Genomic DNA, 24,136 nt, shown 5'->3' with positions numbered 1-24,136 from the left:
GCGAGGAAGACGCGTGCTGGCAGTGCGGAGGGGAAGGGCGAAGGCAGAGCACGCGTCCAAGCAGGGGATCTGCCGGGTCCAGTAGCCGATGATTGAAACCTGTCAGTGCCTGTGGGGTAACGAAGATGGAAAAGAGACCAAATTTTCTGTTTTTCTTACAATTTCAAGATGTCCTTTGGGAAGAACTCTTCCTTTGCTATGTTAGCCCAGTTTGACTCCTGCTGCTTCCCAGGGCTGCCCGGCTGGTCCCGACTGGGTGGATGGATGTCGGACTTTGGGGTGCAAGCACAGCCTGCCTTCGGAGGGGTCAACTTTCGGAGTAGAGGAACGGGCACCCGGCCAGGGTCCAGCCCTGCCGCTGGAAGGGTGGAAAACCCCCGAGATGGCACTGCATCAGGGTGCTGATCGCGACAGCTCGCTGCCTTGCCTGGCACGCCACTCTTAACTTCTCTGTGTTTCACCCACATCCCGTGTTTTACCACTGTCGAGGTCTGGGCTGCTCCTCGTCTGCTGTTCCTTGGGCTCAGGGAGCTGCTTAGCACGTTGACGCAAGGCTTTGAGTCGCATCAGCAGCATGTCCCAGCCCCTGACTGAGCTGTCAGTCTGGTCAGAAGGAATATTGCCTGTTTTTTCAGCAGACAGATGAGGATTTTGATTTTTCTTCCTTTCAACTAGAACTGAATACTCTGAATCTGTCAGTTGCTGTCAAGAGGATTGTACTTTGGATTAGTGAGCTACTGGCAGCGGTTTGAATCATTGCAGTTAAAAGCATGCTGAACAGCAGTGTAATTAATAGTTATATAATGTCCCCAACAAGCTTAGGAAACTAGAATGTAACTTGGAAAGAAATACAGCCCCGTGCAATCCCTGCATTGCCTAAGGACCACCGTGCATTTCAAGGCCGATGCTTTTCTTCCCGGGACCATTATGGTCAGGGCAGGGTTGTTACTGTTGCGTTGGTTCCATCCCAAGACATATGGAAGCACCTTTCTGCGCCTTTTCCCTTCCCTTCTTTTTCTCTGATGTCTTTCTCATCAGGATCCCATCAAACCAAGAACCGTGCTCACTTTAGGCTTGTTGGAAGTATTCTTTGCTTCTGCAGTTGTAGAAATCTTCAATTCCTGTGTAATTGTGGATGCTACATGAAATAACTCTTCAGCTCGTGAGAATAATACACATTTTTGTTGTTGCATTTTCAAATAGAAATTTCAGGGAAATTACACAATACCTTTCTGTTATACAGCACTAGTAAAACTCTGTCAGCCCTTTTACTGCTTGTGTTTTTAGGGAAGCTGAAATGATTCTTGAGATTTCCAAAGTAGTTTCTGTTTTGTGGCAAGCTTGGACTTGTCTGGAAAAGCTGTGTATTTTAGCAAGGCAGCAGATGAGACTGTGTGCCTGAGACCTCGTGTCTGGTAGGGATTGAACGGGAGGTGTAATGCTCTCAAGTTGTTTATGTTAACCTCTGTGAATATCTTAAGCACACAGAGATGGTGATCAAAATTCTGAAGTGTTACTGTAATTCTGGGTGAGTTTGATAAAAAAATTAATGTTGTTATTATTCCCTTGGTTGACTGGATGCTTCAGTTGTCTTAACCCTTACACTCTACTCCAACATTTAAAAATACTTTTTTCTCTTAGTTGACACGTAGATGTGGCACTTAGGGGCATGGTTTAGTGGTGGACTTGGTGGTGTTAGGTTTACGTTGGGCTGGATGATCTTAAAGGTCTTTTCCAACCTAAATGATTCTATGAAAAAGGGAGAATTATGCTGGTACAGAACTTGGTATTTCTGTTTCTAGAAAGGTACCTTATCAAATGTATTGGTTGGTGGTTAATTAGAAAGAAATTCTCCTGTCTAAAAAGAGCAATTTTATATTAAAATGTGATACTACAGCAAAGCAAATGTAAGGCTGCCTGCCCTCCAGTTTTGTATCTACATTGCTTCCCCAAGTGTCAGTTTGCCCAATATTCACTGCCATTGACCTTGGATAATTAAGAAAAAAGTCTGCTGTTCTGAGGAGATAAATGCAGCTTGTGTTTCGAATGTGGCTGATTAGCTCAGTTGTGCAAGTGTAATTTTATGTCCATAGTTTCTGGGAGGATGTATGCTACCTTTGCAAAACTTGATGTCCTCCTCTGCTCCCTGATATACCCAGTTGAATGGACCTTTTCAATTTTCAGTGAAGATGAATTTAAGCTAACATGGGCTTCTTTTACTTACTGAATCACTTTTTCACTTTCAGCCTATTTTCAGTGGAAATTAAAGGGTGCAATTGTGCACCGGGTCGGGGTTTGAGGTTGCTGGCTGACGTGGTGGCTGGAGCAGGGCTTGGTGCACATGGACTTTCTTCTTCCAGAACAGGGTCAGTGTCGCTGTCGAGAGCTGGAGCATGCTTTGTGCTGGGGACCAAGTGGAGATTAGAGAAACACCAGCAGAGAAGAAAGGCCAAGTCATAAAAGCAGCAAAAAATTGAGGAGAAGCAAAATTTTTTTCAGGCCTGTGAAAGTTACTTGTCAAAATTTGAAGGTAGGGGCCTGGTGGGCACTGGGGTCTGTATGCCCAATCCCTTACTCTTTTATTTTTCTCTGTGCTGCTATTTGAGCTTCATTTTTTACTTCTGCATTTGCTCTCCATGAGTTACTTGGACCATTTGTGACTTAAAGTACACGCTTGTTTGCAGTGTGAGGGCTGTTTGATTTTTTTTTTTAAACATCTCCATGATGATCACTCAGTTGCATGGTATTATGGTGAACCTTTTTTCTTGGGTTAGGTTTTCCACATGAGGTGCTCTACTACTATGTTTGCGCTGGCGAAGTACTCCGGGCTGAAGATGGCCAATAAAGTTAAAGTTGCATTTTGGATTTTTTTTTTTTAAACTGCATTAATAAAACCATCTTGGGACTAGAAGCTAAAACACAACTCTGTAAGTGTAACTGCGTCGATGCTGTTTTATGTTGTCAGGGTTTTTTTTTTTTTTGGTTGGTTTGGTTTGGGTTTTTTTTAGCTGGTGTTAGCCTCTCTACCTTCTTTAGAGACTATACTGTGGTGGTAAATTTTTTTTATTTCGCCAGGTTGTCTTTTGTTAATACACACTGAGGCACTGTTCCTGATGGGATCTTTGGGTGCTGATGCAATGTCAATAATTATCAGGAAGATTTGGGATGGCATATGGTTTTGACAAACTCTTTGCCTTTGAAGCCAAATCTGCAGCCTTGAAAATCTTGGGGACTTTGTAATCTTCCCCCTTACAACGGTATTATTTATTTGGGAAACTGCGTAATACTTGTTGTGCAAGCAGTCTCTTTTCAGCCGCTGTATGAAGTGTATGACAGAAAAAAGTGTAAAATTTTTTTTTTCCAATTCGGGCAGCAAATGGCACAAAATAAATCCCACGACTGAGGTGTTTTAATGAAGAGAGGTTTTAATGAAGGTTGTATTCCCTTTATAAGAGAGGGAAGGCAGAACTGAACACGGCTCCAACAAATGTTCACACCTGTTGCCACAAAGAAATTAAATTCCCACCGTGCATCTCATTCTGAGAAATGGTGATTGAGTGGACAGGCTGTGTTGTGGATAAAATCAACATGGGTTTATTAAATTGAAATACGTTTTTCTTGGAATATTTCTAGTAAACAACATCTTACGTGAAATCTATCTGTACCTTGCTTTACAACATCTCATTTAAAGATTTACTGCTTACACTAAGTTCTAGGTCCTTTTTCACATGTCTGTGCATGTCCTGGAATAACTCATTTTGTAGACGTCTCTCCTTTGCCTCTGCAGGCTGATGCATGGTCTCGGGTTTGAATTTCCCTGAGAATCTGGCTTTAGAAAAGCAGGAGTTGATAGAGTGGAGTATTGCTGGGGTTGTCGGAGGACACTGGAGCCCTCGTCGCCTTCGCACTTTTCTGTGCGTGCAGGCAGGACTCCACCGCATTAAAATACAACCTGGCTGCTTCCCAACGTTGGGGGCCTTACCGGTTTTACATTCAGGCTTTAGCTATGTGCCTTGAATATATCTTTTTAGTTGAGAAAGGGTTGTTTCATGTAGTATGTCTGAGTGGAAGAGTTACTTGAACAACAGAGACTTAAAACGAAGCTGTTAATTGTCACAGCCGGTGACTTTTTTTTCTCTGTATCGCTGCCAACTGAGAGTGCTTTAAACTCACATCCAAGGTATGAGAAGACCCATACCTCTTATCTGCGCCTCCCTGAGTACAGAAAGCAGTCATTCAATTATTCTCTATAATTAGTGTACTTCGGTGGGTAGGCAGGTATTAGTTATTCACAGTCCGTTTCACTGTCTCTTACTTTTCCAGGAGTGTTTGCCTACCAGTCTTCTGCCATCGCCTCTCTCCCAAGGCACCGGGGATGATCCTTGCCCTCTGAGACCTGTGTGATGGGTGGGGTGCTCCCAACAGTTGTGAAAAGAGGGGAAGTTTAGATAAGCATGAAAATCAGTCCAGCTAATGTAAAAGTATCTTATCCAGGTTAAAAGGATTTGAGAGATGCTGTGATTGCAATAATGTATGAAGTATTTAGAATAACTGGTCCAGTTTTGTGTGGTTGCCCTGAAAGCAGGCTTGCAAGTCTGAGGGTCTATTTTTTTTTTTAACTATGTGGGGTTGGTTTTGACTCAGCTTGTATCTTCCTGTACAAATTGTTGAACTTAAAAGAGCAGACCATCACGACCCCAGTACTACTGTTGCTGCTGCTTTCTGTAAAATGCGGTTATAGGTATGGCAGCACCCAAAAGGTTTACTCATCACTGAGCACTTGTAACCCAGACAAGTTGTTTGTGCATCTGTGTACGGTGTGGAGGATGCATGCATGTAGGATCAAAATAGTTGTAACTGCACAGAGAACTTTACTGGTCTGTAAAATTCTGGAAAAATAAACTTGACTGTTATGAGAATGATTTTCTCCTGTGAATAGACCAGAGGGGAATAAATGACCTGAAGTTCTTGTTGATACAAAAAAAAAAAAAAATAAAAAAAATCATAAAAGAGGATTTTGTTGCTGGAACCTGTCTTATAAAAGTGACGGATGAGCATGCCTGTGAAGCTACTGTGATGGTTTTATTTGTTTTTGAAGCAGAGAAGAAATAATTTGTGAAAGACCTGGGTCCTGGTTTTGCAGTGGGCACTGTGCATGGGCATGCTTTGTCTGCTGCTTGTTAACAGACCAGCTTCATTAAACTTGATGATTCAAGGTTCTTTTTATAAGCTTATCAGGTATTTTATGTCACCATCTGTCAGTCATTGAAATGGTAGCCTTTAAGAGACAACATCTGTTTAAATTTAAAATCCGCTTTTCTGAAAAACACCTTCTCTTGGTGACTTCTTTTATCAAATACTTCGATGGGAGTCTGTTTTGGTGAAACTCTTATTTTAGCTGCTACTGTCAAGACCTTCACTCAAGAGGAAGAGGGGGGCTGTTGGAGCGGTGATGGCAAAGCAGTGTTGAGGCTGAAGGTGTATCCACCAGCAAACGCACGTGTGGCTGTAGAACAATTCCTGATGATGCTGAAGGCGGAGCGGCACAGGATCCCTATACCCTGCTGCCAGTGTGATTCCCATTTCAGCCCATGCTGCGTCCCCGACCATCAAGTCCTCGCAGCTCGTTTTGCCTCATGTGACAATTACTGCTTTAGTTTGCTGCGTAAAACACAGCCGCGAACGTGGGCTACAGCCTGCTGAGAGTGTCGGGTGTGCTCAGCCAGCTTGCCCGTACTCTGTGGCCATGGCCACCACCGCTAGCACCGGTGGGAGCAGAAGCTCGCACGGGCTCTGCTGTGGTCAGTGTGGGACTTTGAAGTCCTGTCCTGGTGTCAGATGTGTTAGATCCCTGCGCTGCTGCTGTTAGCCATGTTACAGTATCACAAGTAGTGCGGTGTTTCATAGACATTGCAATGACATTCCTTTTTTTTGCTGGCTAGGTGTACTTGAGATTAGGAGAACGATAGACCTGGATTTACACCTTAATGCGGGCATGCTGTTCCCAAAGGAAGCAGAGCGAGACTCATGCTCTGTCAAAACGCCAGCATTCCATGGAAATCCCTGTAGAAGAGCTCTACTGTTGATGTCAAAATGAGCACACGTGTTTGCAAAGGATGTTCAGTAGCCATGTTTCACGCTACAAATGTGTGTTTGAAAGGTTCATGTTGTTACTCTTCCTTCAGCCCTGGTCCATCAGTAAGTCAGTCCTTTGCCTGTGTAAGGCAAAAATCGTTCACTTGAAGTTGGTGGAGTTGGTACCACTGAGGTTAAGCTTCAGTGTAGGATGGATCATCTGAAATGCTGCCAAAGTGCATTTGTCCATAAGCAGAGAAGTCTTATGCTTCCCAGGCATTTGGTGACTGTACCAGCATCTCCAGGAAATGTCTGCAGGCTCCAGGGAAGGAGCAGAGACTTCTCTTCCAACTCATGCTGGCGGTTTTTAAACAGTTGTGTATGTAGCATTTAAACTACATCGAGCTTAGACTCTGTAAATCGTTGGCTTTTCCCTCTTCACCTTCGCTACCTTCTTTCAGCTTAATGTGACACTTGGAAAAAATTAGGAATTTTTTTCAAGCAAGCTCTGAGCTGATTTGCTGCCTTTTCCTTTAGAAAAGACCTGAAGCTTCTTCCAAGTTCAGAAGGACGTTAGCTACCTGTGTTTCAAAGAGCAGCTTGGAGCAACTGTCAGGGTCGAGGACTGCTTGTTGGTTTTGGATGAAGGCGCTTGCCCTGAGCTGCCCTGGCTGCCACCGGGAGAGGAAAGAAGCTGAATAAACAGGGAAACTCTGAAACAAACAGTAACAGAACCAAACCTAGCCCCTGCCTCAGGGCATGGGCTTGAGTCAGTGAAGCAACTGTTTCAAAATTAGACTTTCTTTTGTTAAAAGGAGGTATATAAAAGCTTTTCTGCCTTTGTTTTTGTGCCATAATGATAATTTCCATATGTTTTTCTGTGCTATTTGATGCGCTTTCAGTTTTTTCTGAGGAAACTTATTTGAAAAACGAACAGTTGCGTTATTGCCGCGTTAAGGTGATTGCTTCGGCCTTCCCAAGTTTTCTAGCAGAAGTGAACACTTTCAGGTAGCGAACTTAAGCTGACATCATTTTCTAAGCTGCCACACAGTCTTTAAAGATGTTAAATAGACTTTTGGGGTTCCAGGGCAGGCTGCAGATACTCATGGTGGGGCTTCAGCGCTCAGGACCTTCCTTGTTGCTATGTACCATGAGCACCGGAGCTGCCGCTGCACTGGTGTCAACCCCGCTGGCTTTGTGGCCACGTCGAGAGCTGGCAAGGGGGAATAGGTGGGTTTGGAAAACTGATGGCAGGAGCCGGCAGGGCTGTCTTACGTGGGCAGTGCAGATGGATGGGGAAGTTTTGTGTTGGTTCAAATCCTGACGCTTGCTGCTGCTGCAAGTGACCCCAGAGATTATGAAAAGAGATGATAATGAGCAACTATTTTCTGGTTTTTCCTCTAAATGGTTTGTAGGTGTATAATTGCTTACAAAGTTATTCTAGCCCCGAAAGCTTTTGCTCTTTTCACTCCCCGGTTTTGGTGCAGAGCAAGGGTACGAGCTCCTTAGGAAGTGGTTGCTCAGCTCAGTCCACGCTGTTTTCTGCAATGCATTTGAGTAAAAACAAGGTTCTGTTTTTAGCTTGCTTTAACTTGGAAATTCTACTGATAAGCAATTAGCTGCACAAATCCAGGAAGAAATTAGAGGAGAAAGCAACATAACATACTAGAATCTCACTGAGTCATTTTTGTGAATCTGTAGAAGCAAGTAATTTCTTTAATCTGGTAGATGTGTACCGCCAGTGTGGCGTAGTCCTGAAGCTCAGAAAAACTTCATTTGTTTTCTTCTGCTGTAGTCATCCTCAAGCAAGCAACTTGCTGTTTGTCAGAGTTTCCCTGTGGTAAACCCAACCAAGGGTGTCTTGATAAATACACCCAAGACTGAGGTGCCTGGATATTGTGATGCTGAGAGCTGGACGATACGCTTAAATGGAAACAAAACCCAACGCAGTTGAACCACTTAGTAGTGCTTTTCAAGACTTTCCTTTAGTTGTTCTGTAACTGTGTTTGCTATTATAAACTAATCAGAATGTGCTTATTAGCAGGAAAAAAAGGTTTATAATATGTTGTCTAAAAATCCCTGTATTTAGTTATGTAGTTGGTAATCTTTCTCTGCTCAGATAATTCACAAAAAATCTGTAATCTGACATCAGATAGAAAGTAGAAAATCTTGATGTGTATGAACGGTGTGTGTTGTCCGAGGAGGTTGTAGAGGACGTGCCATGTGCTGTGCTTGAGCTTTCTGTTGTATTTTGTTGTGTAGAGGAAGTGATACTTAGCTGTATTTGGTGTGTTTTTTCCTTCCAAGTAAGATCTCCTCCGGCTTCTGTATTTCATTGATCTACAAACCAGTTTCACTTTCATTACGCTTCTTAGTTAGGCATGATGTTAAATTAGCATTTGTTTGCTATTTGCAAGTTGCGTGGTATTTCCTTTTGTATAGTCATCCTGTAAGAATTTACAGTGGAATTTACAGGGCTGATGTATTGCCTCACACCTGAAAATATCTCGGTGTATCTTTAGAAAAATACCCAAGTCTCATTTCTTTCTGCCCTGCATAAATGCCGGGCATAGGTACTGTTTAATAGCAATCTCTTAAACTGATGAGTGACAACTGACTTGATAACGACTCATTTTTGAGCTCGTACCTCTGAATTTTCACTGTCATTATTTAGTTAACAGAAGGTGGGTTACGTCAAAAAAAAAAAAAAGTTACTCAAATCCAGCATCTTGACATGTAGATTTTGAGTCACTGCAAGACAACAATCAAGGGAGGGTGGATGTTTTGTACAGGAAAGCCCTGTGTTGACTCTCCAGCCTTCGGTTAAAGGATTGCGCTGAACGCTGTTGCTCTTCCCTTGCCTATTTGCCTCTCGGAAAGCAAGTGGTGACAAACACCCAGATGCTCACTTCTGTTCCTCTTTTTCCACCAGTGCTGGAAAGCGTAGTAGCTGGAAGTTTTGGGAGCCGTCGGCCGTTGCTATGCGGACGCCGTTGGGTCCCGCTTCGTCCCGAGACTCCAGATGACATAGTGCATTAGGCTGACAAACCCACACGTGTTGTGGGTCAGGCAGGCTGCCAAGCGCTCAGCCAGCAGGGAGAAAAAACATTAGGAATCCCAATAATCCGCACATCAGGCTCCGTGTGCTGCTTGGTCAGTGGAGACTGAGCGAGTGAGCCGTGGAGAGATTGTGGGTATTAAGTGGGATGGGTAATGAAAGGCTGTGCTGGTGCTGATGTGAGACTCTCTAACTGGAAAATAACTTTAAATGATGGTGCCAGGGCAGTTGGAGTGATTTGCAGCTGGCACAGGTTCACAGTGTAACTGGTAGTTTTCAGCGAGACTAGCTACTTCTTTAGGATGGAACACTGGAATTGTTTTGAAGAATTAAGGGAGGGAGGGGAAAAAAAACCACAACCCACAACTTTTAACTGAATTTGCTTGTTTTCCATCCTTGGGGCTTGTACCAGAATGATGGCAATTCAGGATTTTGGTTGTGTATGTTTGTGTGTGTCTGCATGAGCACAAACAAATGCAAGCCATGTGAGCGTATGCAAAGCTGCAAAAAGGTAGTCATCAGGATGATAACAGTGGTAGGACACCCAAGAATATAATAAAATGAGCATTTTTTTAGGTTCAAGATTACCTTATCCGAGAACTTTCTTGAAAAGTGATAGTTTTGCCAGCACAAGTAGTTATCATTGTTATCTGCAGATCAGAAGTTGGCTTGCGGAGGACTCGGAAATGTTTCTGTTTTAATTAATTATTCCTGGCTTTTTGTTATGTAGGATAGTGCGCTCTGCTAGTTTTGTTGATAACAGTAGATGAGTTTCCCTATCCTACAGCGTACTAGGCACACGTAGATAACTCGCACTGGTACTCCAAGTAGGGAACCAACAGTTGATTAAGTAGGTTTCTTCTAAGGCTTTCTAGTTCAGGGGAGGAAGAGCTTCCAAAATGAGTATTGTAATATTGTTTCCTGGCAAATTCTGAAACTGTCTGGGTCAATTCCTCATGCCCAGGAGTAATAATTCTGAAAGTAGAAGTTTCCGTGCTCTCGGGCTGTCCTGTTCCCACGGTGCTTGAAGGGCAGCTGTCGATGGCAGCACCAGCGCCTGACCTCTCCTCCGGCTTTCCCGGGTAGCACCGTGCGTGCGCAGGATTGCCGCCTGTTGTGCTGCCTGGATGGAGCTGAACGCCCTGAAATACCACTTGTATGTCGGTGTTCAGTTATCAGATTGTGTTCAGAAGACACAATGGAGAAAAAGAGCTCTTCTGAGCATGTGGTGGCCTTTTGAAAATGCCTGTCTGCCTACCTTATCGTCCTTCAGCATGTCTTTTATTTCTTGTCGTGTTTAGGAAGGCAGATGGATTTATTGAACAGTAAGGTTTCCTTTTAAACCATTGACAGTGACTATTTCACTGCAGATTGTGCTGGGACAGAAGTAGGAAGCAGTAGGTGGGGTACCAGTTACCGATACCAGTTACCGGTACCAGTGGGTACCAGTTACCGGTGCTGTGTGAGCTTCCCAGGCAGCGCTGGGGAGCAGCATCCATTCCACGTTGCAGCAGCCCTGACGTGTCTCTTAAGTTGCATAGCTGCTGTGGGCTGGAGCTTTGTCGGCAAAGCTATGTTACCGGTTGTCCAAGGACTCTTGAAATGTCGCTTTGATCTGAAAGGAAATCCTATCATTGATGTTGTTTTTGGTTTTTTTTTTTTTTTTTAATTTTAATAAAAAGGAGGTTTTGCTTGCTGGAAGAACTCCGTTTCTCTCGTTTAGGTAAAGCCTCCAGTGTGTGATGTAGCTGAATTAAAATTACTGCCTTGTTCAATGAGCTTTTTTTTTTTTTTTAACGTTATCCCTCGAGATTTAGGGCCTATTGAGTCTATGTCTATTCAGCATCTGTTGTAGAAATGGTAGTTTCTCATTCTGCTTCTATGTGACCTTAACCTAGTTGGTAAATGATAGAAAATGATAGAGAAGTCTTCCCCCCCCCCAAGTGTACTGTGTTCCAATGTCACGCAAGCACAGTGAAATTTTAACTCTGATAAACCAGCTCATCCCTGCATTGCCAGGGGACTCTGCAAAAGAGTTACTCAATAGAAATTTCTTAGTTGTTTCTAAGTGAAGCTATCGTGCCTCTCTAACTGCAGGTAAGGTATTCAGGTTATCTGCATTTCTCAAAGAGTACGTATTATTTACATTTAAGCATTATGCTTAAGGAACTGGAAACCCTCTTATGTACTTCTTGCTAGTGACCATCGCTCACAGGTTTGTAGGCTGTTTCAGTCCTGTCACTACTGATCTCAGCACAGTATTTGATAGAGTGACAGAGATTGGAGGAAAAAAAAATAAAAAGAAGGCATTAGATCGCTCTGCATCAGAGCTGACTTTAAAACTTTGACTCTAAGTTTTAAAACTTCAGTCTCCAAGTTTATAGAAATTCCCCTTGTTTCAGAGTTAAGATTTACCTTCTATTTGCTAATAAAAGTTATGGGTGTTGGAAATGTGTTGTCAAAACACAAATTGTGGACTGATTATATTGGTGTGCAGCTTCAAAACGTTAAAATCTCATTCAACTCTAGCTGTACAACAGGTGATGTTTTCGACTTTCTATTTAAATGTTGATTTTTTGCAGGCATAGATTAGACCATACTAAATTTTCTCTTCAAAACAAAACAAACCCGAACACACGCATCAACCAAAGATTGACAGGTCTCTCTGGGCATTAGTAATATATATGCAGTGCCACATTATTAGGCACATGTCGTTATGTACTCAAATTTGGAGATGCTTGAGCATGTGAAAAGAGAGAATGCTTTTATAACTCATCTTCCTGTAAGAGAAAAGTACAGTTTTTTTTCTTTGTGCTTACCCAATAGCATACTTTTAAGAAGGATGCTTTTGGAAATGCATTTTACTTTTTAGTTTTAGTACAAGCTTTTGGGGAGGGGTTCAACTTCAGAATTTAAGTGACATCTTTTTTTTTGGTAGGGAGCTCATTTTCTCAGCACCTCTCCTTTCTCTTGCTTGTTTTCCAAGTTTGGTCTCTCTCCTGCTGTGATTTTGAAGTGTGAAATGTAAGTATTCCAAAACCTGGAGGCAGATGCTCCCAGATAGGACAAGTCAAGCTGGATTAAAGGATGGTGTATCAGGACAATTTCCGTTACTACTGAAGACTTCAATGTCTGAAACGGATATATATATATATACACTAGCAGCAGCGATAAAGCACATTTATAACACCGAGTCTGGTATTCCTACTTTTTAAGCTTTGGAGTTACTAAAACTATTATTTTCCTCAGATTTTCATTATTGTAATTTACAATATAATAACTATGAGCAGTTGCTTTGGGGAATCTACATGTTAAATTTTCATCAGACTCATTTATACTCTGATGCTGCCAACTGCACCTTGTTACTCAACAGGAAGTTTTGAGCCTGTTAACTTTCCTCAGGATTATACATAGCTTAATAAACAGTCAAATAGGAAGAAGTATTTAAGTAATTGTTTTTGTTGTAAATCTGGGTATTTTATTATACACATCTTGGTTGCTGCCGGCTTTATGAACTGTTTTCAAATTTTTGCTAGTGAGAGCAGCTTATTTTTGACAAGCAAGTAAAATGGCCTTAGTTTTATCATCATTCTGGTGATAGTAGGCAAGTAAATTTTGTGCTGAGATCAGTGAATTTTCCATAACAATTTTCTAAGTCCTTGTAAATCATGGAACATCTGGTATTTTGCAGTGAGGTGTTGTCCGTTGATGAAAACACCAGAAGCAGCAGCACAGCAAGTTTTACCATTTCGGTGTACAACCTGCTGAAGCACCGATTTGAATTTTCAGTGATGGATTAAACTGAAGCTCTGAGTGGATCAGTGACTGGGTCAATAGCATGATGAGGGCGGTTGCAATAAGTTTCTGGAAATGAAGCTTGTGCAGCACTTGCAACATATGACTAAAATTATTGGTGCCTAAAGAAATTCACATAACCTAAGAAAAATGATTTAGTAATCTCAAGGCCATCTTTTCAAGTTCGGGCTTGGTGTGATCTTTACATTTGCAGTTGCATCTCATTTCATAAACACTCCGTTGTGGATTTTGTGTATGTTATCAGCACTTTTCTACTGCTGTAGAACTTCTTCCCTTCAAATGCAATAAATGACTAGGAGGCAATGCTTTTTTCTGAATGCTTGGCTGTGGACCTAACTACTACTGGTGGTAAGCAAATGCTTAGGCAGAGAGCAAGAAAGGGAGTTGTAAAGTTGTTCTTGGTTCAACTGGAATTTAGGGTGATGTTGCAATTGGGAATTGATGCTGTTTTAATCTATTACATATTGCAAATTTTGTTTTAAGCGAGCAATGTATTGTGTGCTTTTTTCCTTAATTTCTGTTTGTTTTTTTTTAAATGGGCCATTAAAAAAATCTTAGCAGAAAATTATTTTTTATGTAAAATAGTGAAGCAGGAAAGGATCTGAAAAATTGTAATTCTGGCTGTGTACTTGTGTGTTAGATTTTATGTATAGTCATAAATTTGAAGTAGCTTCGTTATGCTTGCAAATACTATAAAGTTGTGATCATTTGGACAGTTGTTCTTCCCCAACAGACAAGATAAAACATGCTTCAAATGTGGTAAATTTGGTGTTTTGCCGATTCTTTTTCTATTTTACATTTATGTAGAAGTGTGTTGAACTTCTTATTTAAGGAAATGTGCTTTATTTTTTAACGAAAGCAGAAAAAGCCAATTCAGACTTTTTCCCATTGTAGTCCTTAAGAGATGTTCCTATTGGAAGTAATGCCAGCAGGTGAACAGAGGCATAATCCGTACTTAAGAGTACACAGCTCTTCAGTGGTGCCTTGCTGGGGGGGTGTGTGTGTCTATGTATGTGTGCATGTGTATGTATCTCTCTCTCTCTCCCTATGTATATCTCCCCCCCCCGCAAGCTCCTGGGGTGCCCGCTGATGGGGAGCCGTGCAGGTTGGTACCACACAGCTGGTACAGACAGGCAAGGGGGCTTCAGCCTCGGCTTGTAGCTCCAGGGATGGATCCAAGGTCGGCCAGGAGCAGTCACCATCATCGGAGTGGGTCTTTTCCAGGGATTCGGACTAGGCAGGGAAAACAACTGCAGGGTGAGCATATGCAGCCCCGGGGCTTTCACTGGTGCTTGTTAGTTGCTGCAAATTAGGTATGAAATTATCTTCTGTTGCAGCTTAGATAGGCGCTACAGATGAGAAGATGGGCAAGACTGCCAGCACCTTGTGAACTTCCAGGCAGGCTCTTGTTCTAAAAGGAGAAACAGAGCGGTATTTCTTCTAAAATGTCAGCATGACTTTTTTTTGCCTCCTGTAAACATAGTAAGTTAAAATTTAAGTAAATCTCAAGCTCTCTTCCAATAACTGATATTCAGCATTGCTACTTACTGTCACTGCTGTTCACCATCTATGCTCTGGTATCAAAGAAGCCTGAAGAACAAGTTACATTTAACTCTTCCTTTTGCCATCTTGTGATTTCAAACTAAATAGCTGCAAAAGGGGAGAGTTGTTGCTCTTGAGAAGTGCTGTTTTCCAGGAGACCTTGTAGGGATGGCTCTTTGTTCTCCAGAGCCTACAGGAGCTTTTGTTTGCTGCTGTCTTACACTACTTGGTATCATGAACTGTTCACACAAGTGTATCAGAATAAACCTGTGGTCCAAAACACGTGCACCATACAATGTTAGACGTCTGTTTTTGAATTATTTTTATAGGGTTGTGTGTTAGAGAAGGACGAAGACCCAGGGCAGTAAGGTAAGCAGAGCCAGTGAGACTGGGTGGAAAAGACCCAGGTTTACGATTGTTCTCAGGCTCAGTACTTTTTAACCAGAAAACCCTGTCTGTGATTTATCAGTGTCCCTTGGGGGGGTGAGGTGAGGGGAACAAAACAAAAAAAAAACCTACAAAACCAAACAATCAAAAAAAAAAAGTTTTGTGCAAGTTCTGTATACTTGCAAAAATGCAAACAGTGGTGCTTCTCCACTGAAAATTTTCCAACAAATTCCCAAACAGCCCCTTTCTCTGGCTTGGGGCTCCTTTCTTGCTGGCAGCCCACCAGGTCGTAAATCCAGCTGTGCGAGGAGCACCATATAAGATGTCTCTTGCTTAATTTGATAGGGGTGAACGGCCCTGATTTGCTTTCACGTTTGGCTTTGTGGATTGTGCCTGCAAATGGTATTTGCAGTTTCCAGTTCTGTAATGTATTGGAATGGGGGTTTTGAGGCATTATGTGACTATTCAGCTTCGGCATGGCAAAATTCTGGTCAAACTGCTTCCAAAAACATTGTATGACCCTGACTTGTAATGGGATTATATGAAACAATGTGTATTAAAAAAGAACTGTAAAAGTATTGAAAAACCTATGACATTATGCTATTGAGCAGTCATACTGAAATAGCTTCATATAGATCAATTCTAGGAGTCTCTTAATACTGGTTTTGTGATTATTTTTTTTAGCTTATTTTTGGTTTAAAAAAAACCAAAACAGAAATGTGAGCTGCAGAATCTGTGTAGTGGCAGTTCTGGAAATAAAATGCTTTCATTTACACACTTTGATTTGTAAATACACCCAAATAATTAAAAATAAGCAATGCCAAGGCTCCTGTAGCAAAAAAGAACTGAATATTCTTTTTACAGGCATCTTTCAAAGAGCCTCAGCTACCCTGTAGTGGCACAGAGGCAGTGCCCAGCCGCTATCTGGCAAACAGTAATACCTGTCGTGTTGTGTAAGTGGAGGTGACAGCTTGCATTTCATTTAATAACTTTGCCATTCTTAATTTGATTTAAAAAAATAGGGGGGGGGGGAATTGAAGAAAATCATGTTTTCACCCTAAAAGGCAGGGAGCTGGCAACTTTTTGAGGCCACCAAGTATTAAGTACTGTGAATAGTTTTGAACTTTTTAAAGTTTAAAAACATAAGTACTGTGGGGGCTGTTCAAGCTGTGAGAAATGACCTCAAGTCTAAAAACGTCTGGTGGACAAACCTAAAGTTTTAAAATACTCTTCTGCTGAAGTCTGAACAGCTCAAGGTTTGTTGTCATGGCCAGGAATAGTTATTGCAAAGCTGAGCCGCCTCTATCTCTGCGTTGCCTATTCTTCGCTCTTCCAGGGAGATAGGAGACGGTGGGCTGGGTGATCTAGGAGGATGTTGAACAGTTTGTTGGAGGCTTTCTGGAAGTGGCCAGACACTTTTAAATGTACTTATTTTATTTTGTGGCAAACAATTGGTTGGTTTGTGTGAAGCTGTTATTTTCTTTCATGTTTTTTCCAAAATGTTCAGACTTCACACTCAGAGTCTTTCAGACATGTTGCTGTGCCCAGCACCTGCAGCCCAGAAGTGGCTGTTCCTTAGATTAACTTCTGTATTTTTAAACATCTGTCTTCTAAATAAAAACACAGCATTAGCACGTCAGTGTTAAAGGAAAATTCTGTTCTTTCCAGAAAATTTTGCTCAGTCACATATTTCTTGCTGTTTATCCTTCTAGTCGTCTTTTACTTTTTTTATCGTTGCCTTGTGGTCTTGTATGACATGGAAAACTTCTCAGATAAACGTATACAGCTTCCATATTGCTTTGCCGTTTTACACTAAGGACAATTTGTCCTTTCATCCTTTTTCTTGTTGCTAAAAAGGACTGTGTGGTCATTACAACTGAGCTGGAAAATATGCATGCAAGAATAAGCGCTGACCCTGTCATATTTATGGCTTAGCTTCTCCAAAACTTTGGTTCTTTTGGAGGCAAAATTTATAGTAAGGAGATGTTAATTTATTTTTTAATGTGTTCATGGGTTAATTTCTAACCTTGCTTTACAGTACCACTCAGAAGTATACTTATTATTGTTTTGGCACTAACTGTTTTATAAACACTCATGTAATACTTTTAGTCTGGTTTTCTTTGAGCAAAGCTATATTCTTGCATGACTAGGATTATTAAAATAATTGTGTACTTCACACTGCAGAGCGTATGAAACACATTTTCTCAAAGAAACGGCGAGCCGCGCTGAGGTCTGCTGGTATCGCTGCCTGCATCAAAGCCAGAACAGCATGAAATTATCCAAATCCTCCGTACTTCATGTTACATGAGGCTTTTGACTCTCAAATCCCACTCGATGCCACTTTCATTCGTCTGATAACATAGTTGTAAGAAAGTAAGAGCAGTTGTAATGAGATCCACATTTCTGGGGATTGCCGGAGTCCCTCAAGGTCTCTGAGTGTTGCTGTGGGTATGAAGCTGGCCCCGGCTCTGCTCCGCAGGGTCTGCCGGAGGCGGGTGCCGTGCCTTTTCTCAAGGCAGCGGGACCAAGGAAATCCCAAACAGATACAGAAATTAGGGTCACATGAAAAATACGGTGCAACTTATCCTCCTAGATCCCTGTTGAAATCCCAGTCCGAGTAACTACCATGTGTTGGATGTGCGGTGATTTGTGCTGCTCTACTCCTAAGCCCAGTTGCAGGGGTTAGGAGCGGAGCAGCAGAATTCCTGAGCGTTAGTGCTCTGGATTTGGTCCCGAGACAGGCTTTAGAGGGAATCTTTGAGATACAGAAGAAAATGCAAGTAGTGAAACACTGCGAGGTGCTTGCCAGAACCTTAAAAGTGCAGTTGTGCTTTGTTTTAATTTTTTTTTTTTTTTTTCATTTCAAGAGCACAGTAGCATAGGCAGTGAGCCCTTCAGGAAAGATCTTGCATTTATTCCACTTCCCACGAGCTAAACATCCCAGTGTCACTTCACATGATAATCTGAGCGTATAGTATTTGCAGTCATAATATTTCCTGCAGGTAGTAGATAGTAAAGAGTATTTGTGTCCGTCCGTCATTTACAGTAGTTGATGCTTAAAGACCTAGGTGCCAAAACCACGCTTGGAATAGATGTATTTCAGCCTTTTCATGCATCAGTATGTCCTTGCTGCAGAGATCATGAATTGTTGCACAAATATCTGCTCCTGTGATGTAAACTACAGTTTAACTAATGTGAAATAATTTATTTGGCTGAACATAACTTTGAAAGCACAATTTAGTTTAATTGCTCTTAGTTTTAGAAGGGGAGAAGACAATCCTCTTTATGTTGAAAAAAGGAAAAGGATAATTCTCATTTATTTGTCACATCAGTGTGGATCTTGATGGTTGAGTCTTTACCCAGGCTGTCGCTTAAATTGGGGGAAAATTGTCCAAGCAAAGCATAACATTATCTCAGCATTCAGGTAGAAGGAAACGTACCTATTTCAGATACTTGCATTGAAAATTTGTTCTTACAGTGTTCATCGGCATTATCTGCTGGCATGTGTTATTGCACAATACTGACCTCTCTGTTTCTGAAAGCACTCACCTGATAGTAGGTGCAGAGTAGACCTAAGTAGTGGTGGCCACCAAGGTGTAATAGCCCATTTCGGTTTGTAGGGACAGAGGTGAGGGGGAATCAAGCAGAGTCTCTTGTAGCACACGTTGGGTGCTGCTGGTGTCAGAGGGGACCCAGCACGGACCAGGGAACAGGTATGGAAAACGTGCATCATCTTCCTCTTGTCGGGAAGTCCCGGTGGCCCGCAAGAAGAAGCAGAGTACCATGGCTCAGCATTTGATGTATGCTTAGGAATTCGAGAACTAAGGGTAATACTAAGTATTGCATCTCTTCAAATGATTTTTTGGAAGTTGAGACTTGTTAGCTGTGGTTGGTGTGTAATGTTGATACTGTAAACCTTGTTGTAAATGGCAATGTAGTTGTTCCTTAGGTGCGAGTGCTGGTTAGAAAGCTTGGAAGAGGCTGAGTTGGGGGTTGATTTCTTTTTTTTTTTTTTTTTTTTGCCACTTGGGCGTAGTCTTTGTTTCTATGAACCATTTAATGTTACAGAAAGTAAGCTGATGAGTGGATTTGGGGGTAAAAAATGGTTAATACTTGTTTCTGTGGCTGTTTATTAAAAAAAAATTTAGAAGTGTTTTCAACTTTCTGTTCAAGTTATTCTACTCAAGTAATAACTTTAATGTAATAGTGGTATATTTGGGTTGTAGCATTCTCTTTGGAGATTGCAAAAAAAAAAAAAAAAAGACCAGCTGGAACAAAATTAGGGGCAGGGAGTCTCAGACACATTTTTTCTGTTTTTGAACACTACAGAAAAAAAAGGGATCTTTCTGTTCTTATGACCCCAAATTCTGTGGTAGAAACCAGAGCATGTTTGATTGTTGCAGCCCAAGTGGGAGAGAGGCTTGTTTCTCTCCACTGATGGTTGGTTTTTTCCTTCCTTGTTCAAATTCTGAAAGGGAAGACAACTAGCATCCACTGCAAAGTATTATTGAATTTATTTTTTTCCTTATTTCTAGAAGGCAATGTAGGCTACCTGCTGCCGCAGCTGGAGAGGAGATCGTAGCAGTCCCGAGGAGGGTGGCTTCTTTGACAAACAGGGTGACCAGGATCTGGCACGGATGGCTGTAGGGGCAGGAACCGTGTCTGGAGGGACGATCAGTGCTAGATTAGATCAGTGCTAGCCCTTGAAGTGTGTTTTTGGTAGGCAGGGAAACTTGGAGCGAGTTTTGGATATTGCAGCTACTTGACTCGATTGTGGTTACTATGGTTATAGTTTGCTGTGGTTAAAAATGCGCTGTTCTACTTGCTTTGCTTGGCTTCTTTATAAAGGGCTTGTAACCAATGTATCCTGGCTGTAGTGGCAGTGTGGGCCTTATTTGAAACATTTTATTACTCCTATTATTATGCCAGTTGCTTAACTTACCTGTTTTTTAACCTTCCTAAGCTTGCTGCTGGTGAGTGAAATGGCCAAATTAGGAATTGGAAAGCTATTGGGTTATTTGCATTATTTAAAAAAAAAAAATAAATCTGTTCGAGTAGTACAGCAGATCTTGCAACATGCTCGGTGTTCACCAAAGTCTCAGGATCTTTCTGGTCCCTTCTGGATGCTGCAGAAGAAACCCCATGGGCAGGGCTGGCCCCCCTGCCCGCAGGTCCCCTGCCCACGCACGCTGCTGCTTGCTGGCTTTGCTTTCAGGTTTGGGTTTGCCCTTACCAGCGAACCATCGTGGCATGTAAGAGGAAATACGTAAATATAGGTTTGGGAGAAGTTGTGCTGGTTGTGTCAGTGGCTGGCCAGAAAAGGATAAAACTTAATAAATGTGGTGTGCCGTCACAGGCAGGGCTGTGGAGCAGAAGAGCACGGGGCGAAAGCTCCACAGGAGCACTTAAAGGCTGGTCTTTTCTGGAATCCAGCCTCCCCTTGGGAAATGCAGTGTGACTTAGGTATTTTATTTTTTAAAAATTTTAGTTTAATTGAAGTTTCTGTTTTAAAATTTGTATCTTCATTTAAGCAGTGCAACCACAGGAACAGCAGCTCGGTAGCTGCGGAGGTTGGACGTAAGGCTTGGAAATAACATCGCAAGCAGGCACATCAGAGTCGTGGAAAGTAGAGAAACTTTGAAGGTGCTCTCGGATATTCCTGAATTGGGATTTCCCTTGAATGGCTCGGGTTTCTGCCTTAGCTGGGTGTGTAAACAGCAAATAACTGTAAGTCTGGGCAGAAGTGGCAGCCTCAAGCAGTGAGGTATAATCATGTAGGGAGATGCTATCTCCCCTCCCTTTGAAGCTTTCTTGACACTTTATCTCTTCCCCCCCCTTTTTTTTTTTCTTTCTGAGTAGGCGGTTAGCAAGTCGCTTTACACAAGCTACTGTTGTCAGCTTTTAGTGTGGTTACATCAGTCTGAAAATCTTTTCCATGTAACCAAAACACTTTTTCTTACGTGTTTATTCTCAGTCATACAGACAGCTATTGCTGTATATGGGACTTTAAATGCAAGGATGCTAAATTATCTTCACTGTTCTGTGGAACAGATAACTTTTTCATCTGATCTGCAAAATGTTTCAGCGTCATACTTATTCAAGGCTGAAGACCAGGTCATCTTTGTTCACTGAGAAATGTATGCAGATTGTAGCATAAAATGACAGTTACAGTTTCCATGTTGGGTGAAAAATCCAGGTGCCAGTGGTGTTGAGACAGATCAGGTTGTTGATTACAACCTGTTGCATAGACTTTATTATAAACTGTGGTAGTGAAATGAAATATTTGGGTATATCTGGCTTCAGTAAGAACATCGTGATGCCATTATACAGAAAACCAGTGCCAAGAGAGGCTTATTAAGATACTTGGATTTTCCTGTGACAGGGAGTAGAACTTCTCTGGGTGTTCCGTTGTCTGTATCATCTCTAAATGCAGATATTACACGTGAGCAATTGGTGGTGTGTACATTTTTGGTTTTTTAACACATGAAACCACTAAGTAGCTTCTTAAAGTCTCTCTAGACGTTTGTAGTAAAAACTAGGTGCAGGTACAGAGCTTTGCAGCAGAAACCCTTGGATTTCTGTGTGCCAGTTGTAGACTTAATGATACTTGCATACTGCTTTCATTGACAATCTGTTGTAGTCTGATCTATACAGAAAATGTGAATCGTATTTATGACCAATATAACGGCCGTGGAGAAGCTTGAGCAACTGTGGCGATTAGTATTCAGCTCATAATGGACGACTAATGGAGTTGATAACCTGGTTTTCTTCCCCCCCAAGCTGTGTGGACAGAGGGAGCATAGATCTTTCTGGCATGTTGAAGAGGTCAAATTGATCATGAATAGTCAGAGTATTCAGGGTATAAACTGCTTTGTGATATGCTGGGCCAGGAGGGAGAGGTTTCGAGTTGTTGAGCTGCGAGGACGTTAGAGTTTGGATGAGGAATGCAGGAGAGACGAAGGTACAAATTTCTGCAAGATGCATGAGGACCAGTGACCAAGGTATTGGTTACGTGCGAAGCTACTTTTTCATATAAATCGTAATTTGAAATGGAAATAATCTTTGAAAGACAGTTTGCTTGTGTGTTTTGTCCAAGGACCGTTGGGGACTGCAGACAATTGTGTGAAGACGGTGTGTCGGAGGCTGGCACGGCCGTTCCCCCGTGGAAGCGTGAATGCCCGCTTGTCTTCTGTGCTCCTGCCAGTGAGCTTCGGTCCCGGCCCTTGGGACAAAGTCATCTCAGTTACCTTCTCTTGTTCTTTGTTATTTGTGTGAGATTTGCTGCTTTGGGGACCTAGAAGCTCATTTGAAAAATTAAACTGTGAAAGATATGGAGGAAACTGGTATTTATCAGGAAACTTATTTTTGTCACTCTCTCTGTTCCGTCTTAAAGTGTAGCTACAGTGCGTGGCCGGCAACTTCTTGAAAGCTGCTTTTTCACTATTGTCCCCCCAAAATTGGCTGTGATTTCGTGACATGGATGGAAGAAAGGGAGCATTATACTTGAGAATGTTAGATGAGGCTAAAAACCGATGAAACAGCAGTTTGGAGTATTTCTTAATTTTAAAACTTCTGTCTTGTTTGGTAGCGGCAGTAGTACTTCACATTAAATAAGGACATCCATTTGGTTCTTTTTAAGTGGAGTATTCTTCCCTGGTTGCTGAAATAAATCTTCCTACTGCTGCTGGTGAAGTCATTTTTACTGTGTAAAATTGACTATAGATCTCTCTCTCTATTGTCATTATAGGAAACCTAGAATAAACTCTCAGTTGGTGGCACAACAAGTTGCCCAGCAATATGCAACCCCACCACCGCCTAAGAAGGAGAAGAAGGAGAAAGTGGAAAAACAAGACAAAGAAAAACCTGACAAAGAGAAGGAAATTAGTCCAAGTGTTACAAAGAAGAACACGAACAAGAAGACTAAGTAAGTTTTAAGGGTGCACTATTAAATGTGGAGTGATTGCAATAGCACTGTGAATTGATTAATTGTGCAGTTCAACTAACATCATGCTCTCCCTCTTCCCTCCGATTCTTACAGACCAAAGTCAGATATTGTGAAAGATCCTCCTAGCGAAGCGAACAGTATACAGTCTGGGAATACTACAACAAAGACCAGCGACTCAAATCACACTTCAAGGTAACTTTGTACTAAGTTAAGCTCTCGGTGTCTGAGAACTGTGTTAAATAGCAGACTTCTTGTTTGTTTGTTTGATGGACAGAGAACAGAGTACTATCTAACGCACAAAGTCTACCAGCGTTAGTATGGCAAGACCATCAGTGGCTATGAGCCCTCCCCACGTACAAGCACTCAAACGCTGCTGGGGAGGACAGATTCAGGCATTGGAAATACTTGTTCTGTTGTCCACTCAGTTTTTGCTTCTCTGCTAAAATAATGGTATTGTCAATTGGGCAGTAATGCTTTTGGCTGTAAAACACAGTGGGGGAAAACATTAACCAGCAATTGTAGTGGTCTTTATCAAATTCTTATCACTCGATAGCAGTAACAAAGGTTGCTTTTTTACTTCCTTATCCATAATTCAGTCACTGTAATTGTCAAGATAATTTTCCAAGTATACGGGAGTTAAAACACCACATGAACAGTTTTGCTAGACTCTTGCTATCAACAAAAAGCATGAGTGGTTGTTTTCACATTTGTCTAAGTTTCAAATGAGTGCTGTCTATGGAGAGGGATTTATTCCTAGTCTTGCCTATACTGGTATTCCACAATTGTTTTCTTTAAAAGGTGTCTTGTGCTTTATTTCTTAAGTCAAAAATTCAGCATCAAAGAACAATTGTTACATTATTGAACTCGGAGAGCTCCAAGAGGCAGAATTCAACTGGGTGCTTTGCCTATGCGGGCTATATAAGAATTGCATCTCTTATTACAGCACATTTTAAGAAGTATTTTATAGTGAAGCCACGTGAACTGAAGCAACATTAGTTAGCTGCAAAAAGTTGTAAAGCACATGGGAAATATGGTTTGCACTGCTGTTAGCATTAAGGTTGGCACAACATGACTGCAGAAAACTGTTGTCTTGCAAGTTTTTAAATAATAGCATGAAAATCTTTAATAAGGGTGAATATCCTTTACACAGTAACTCACTTGAATGTAGCGAGGGCAGTGTGAGATTTGCTGTGCCAGGAGACTGAGCTGTTTGCAGGGACTGCAGTTAACTCTTCCTCAGCCCCCAAAGATCAAAGTGTCCATTCCTGATTCGATTAGAGAAATACAGCTTTATTGCAATGATATCTCTCTCT

The 24,136-nt window shown here is 41.8% G+C and overlaps 1 protein-coding gene across 1 annotated transcript in view; it reads left to right on the top strand.

The window, feature by feature from the left end:
- Positions 1-22,600: 22,600 nt before the first annotated feature.
- The window catches only part of RYBP (RING1 and YY1 binding protein), a gene marked incomplete at its 5' end in the record, with an annotated part of 5,340 nt that continues 3,804 nt past the window's right edge, over positions 22,601-24,136 (top strand). The window contains 2 exons of the mRNA XM_009709852.1: positions 22,601-22,802; positions 22,917-23,015. Of these exons, the coding sequence (XP_009708154.1) occupies positions 22,601-22,802; positions 22,917-23,015 (301 nt within the window). The remainder of the gene's footprint in view (positions 22,803-22,916; positions 23,016-24,136) is intronic.

The sequence above is a fragment of the Cariama cristata genome, unplaced genomic scaffold (genome assembly GCF_000690535.1).
Source record: "Cariama cristata isolate BGI_N322 unplaced genomic scaffold, ASM69053v1 scaffold14371, whole genome shotgun sequence".
NCBI classification, from domain to species: domain Eukaryota; kingdom Metazoa; phylum Chordata; class Aves; order Cariamiformes; family Cariamidae; genus Cariama; species Cariama cristata.
This window is presented reverse-complemented; position numbering and strand designations above follow the sequence as displayed.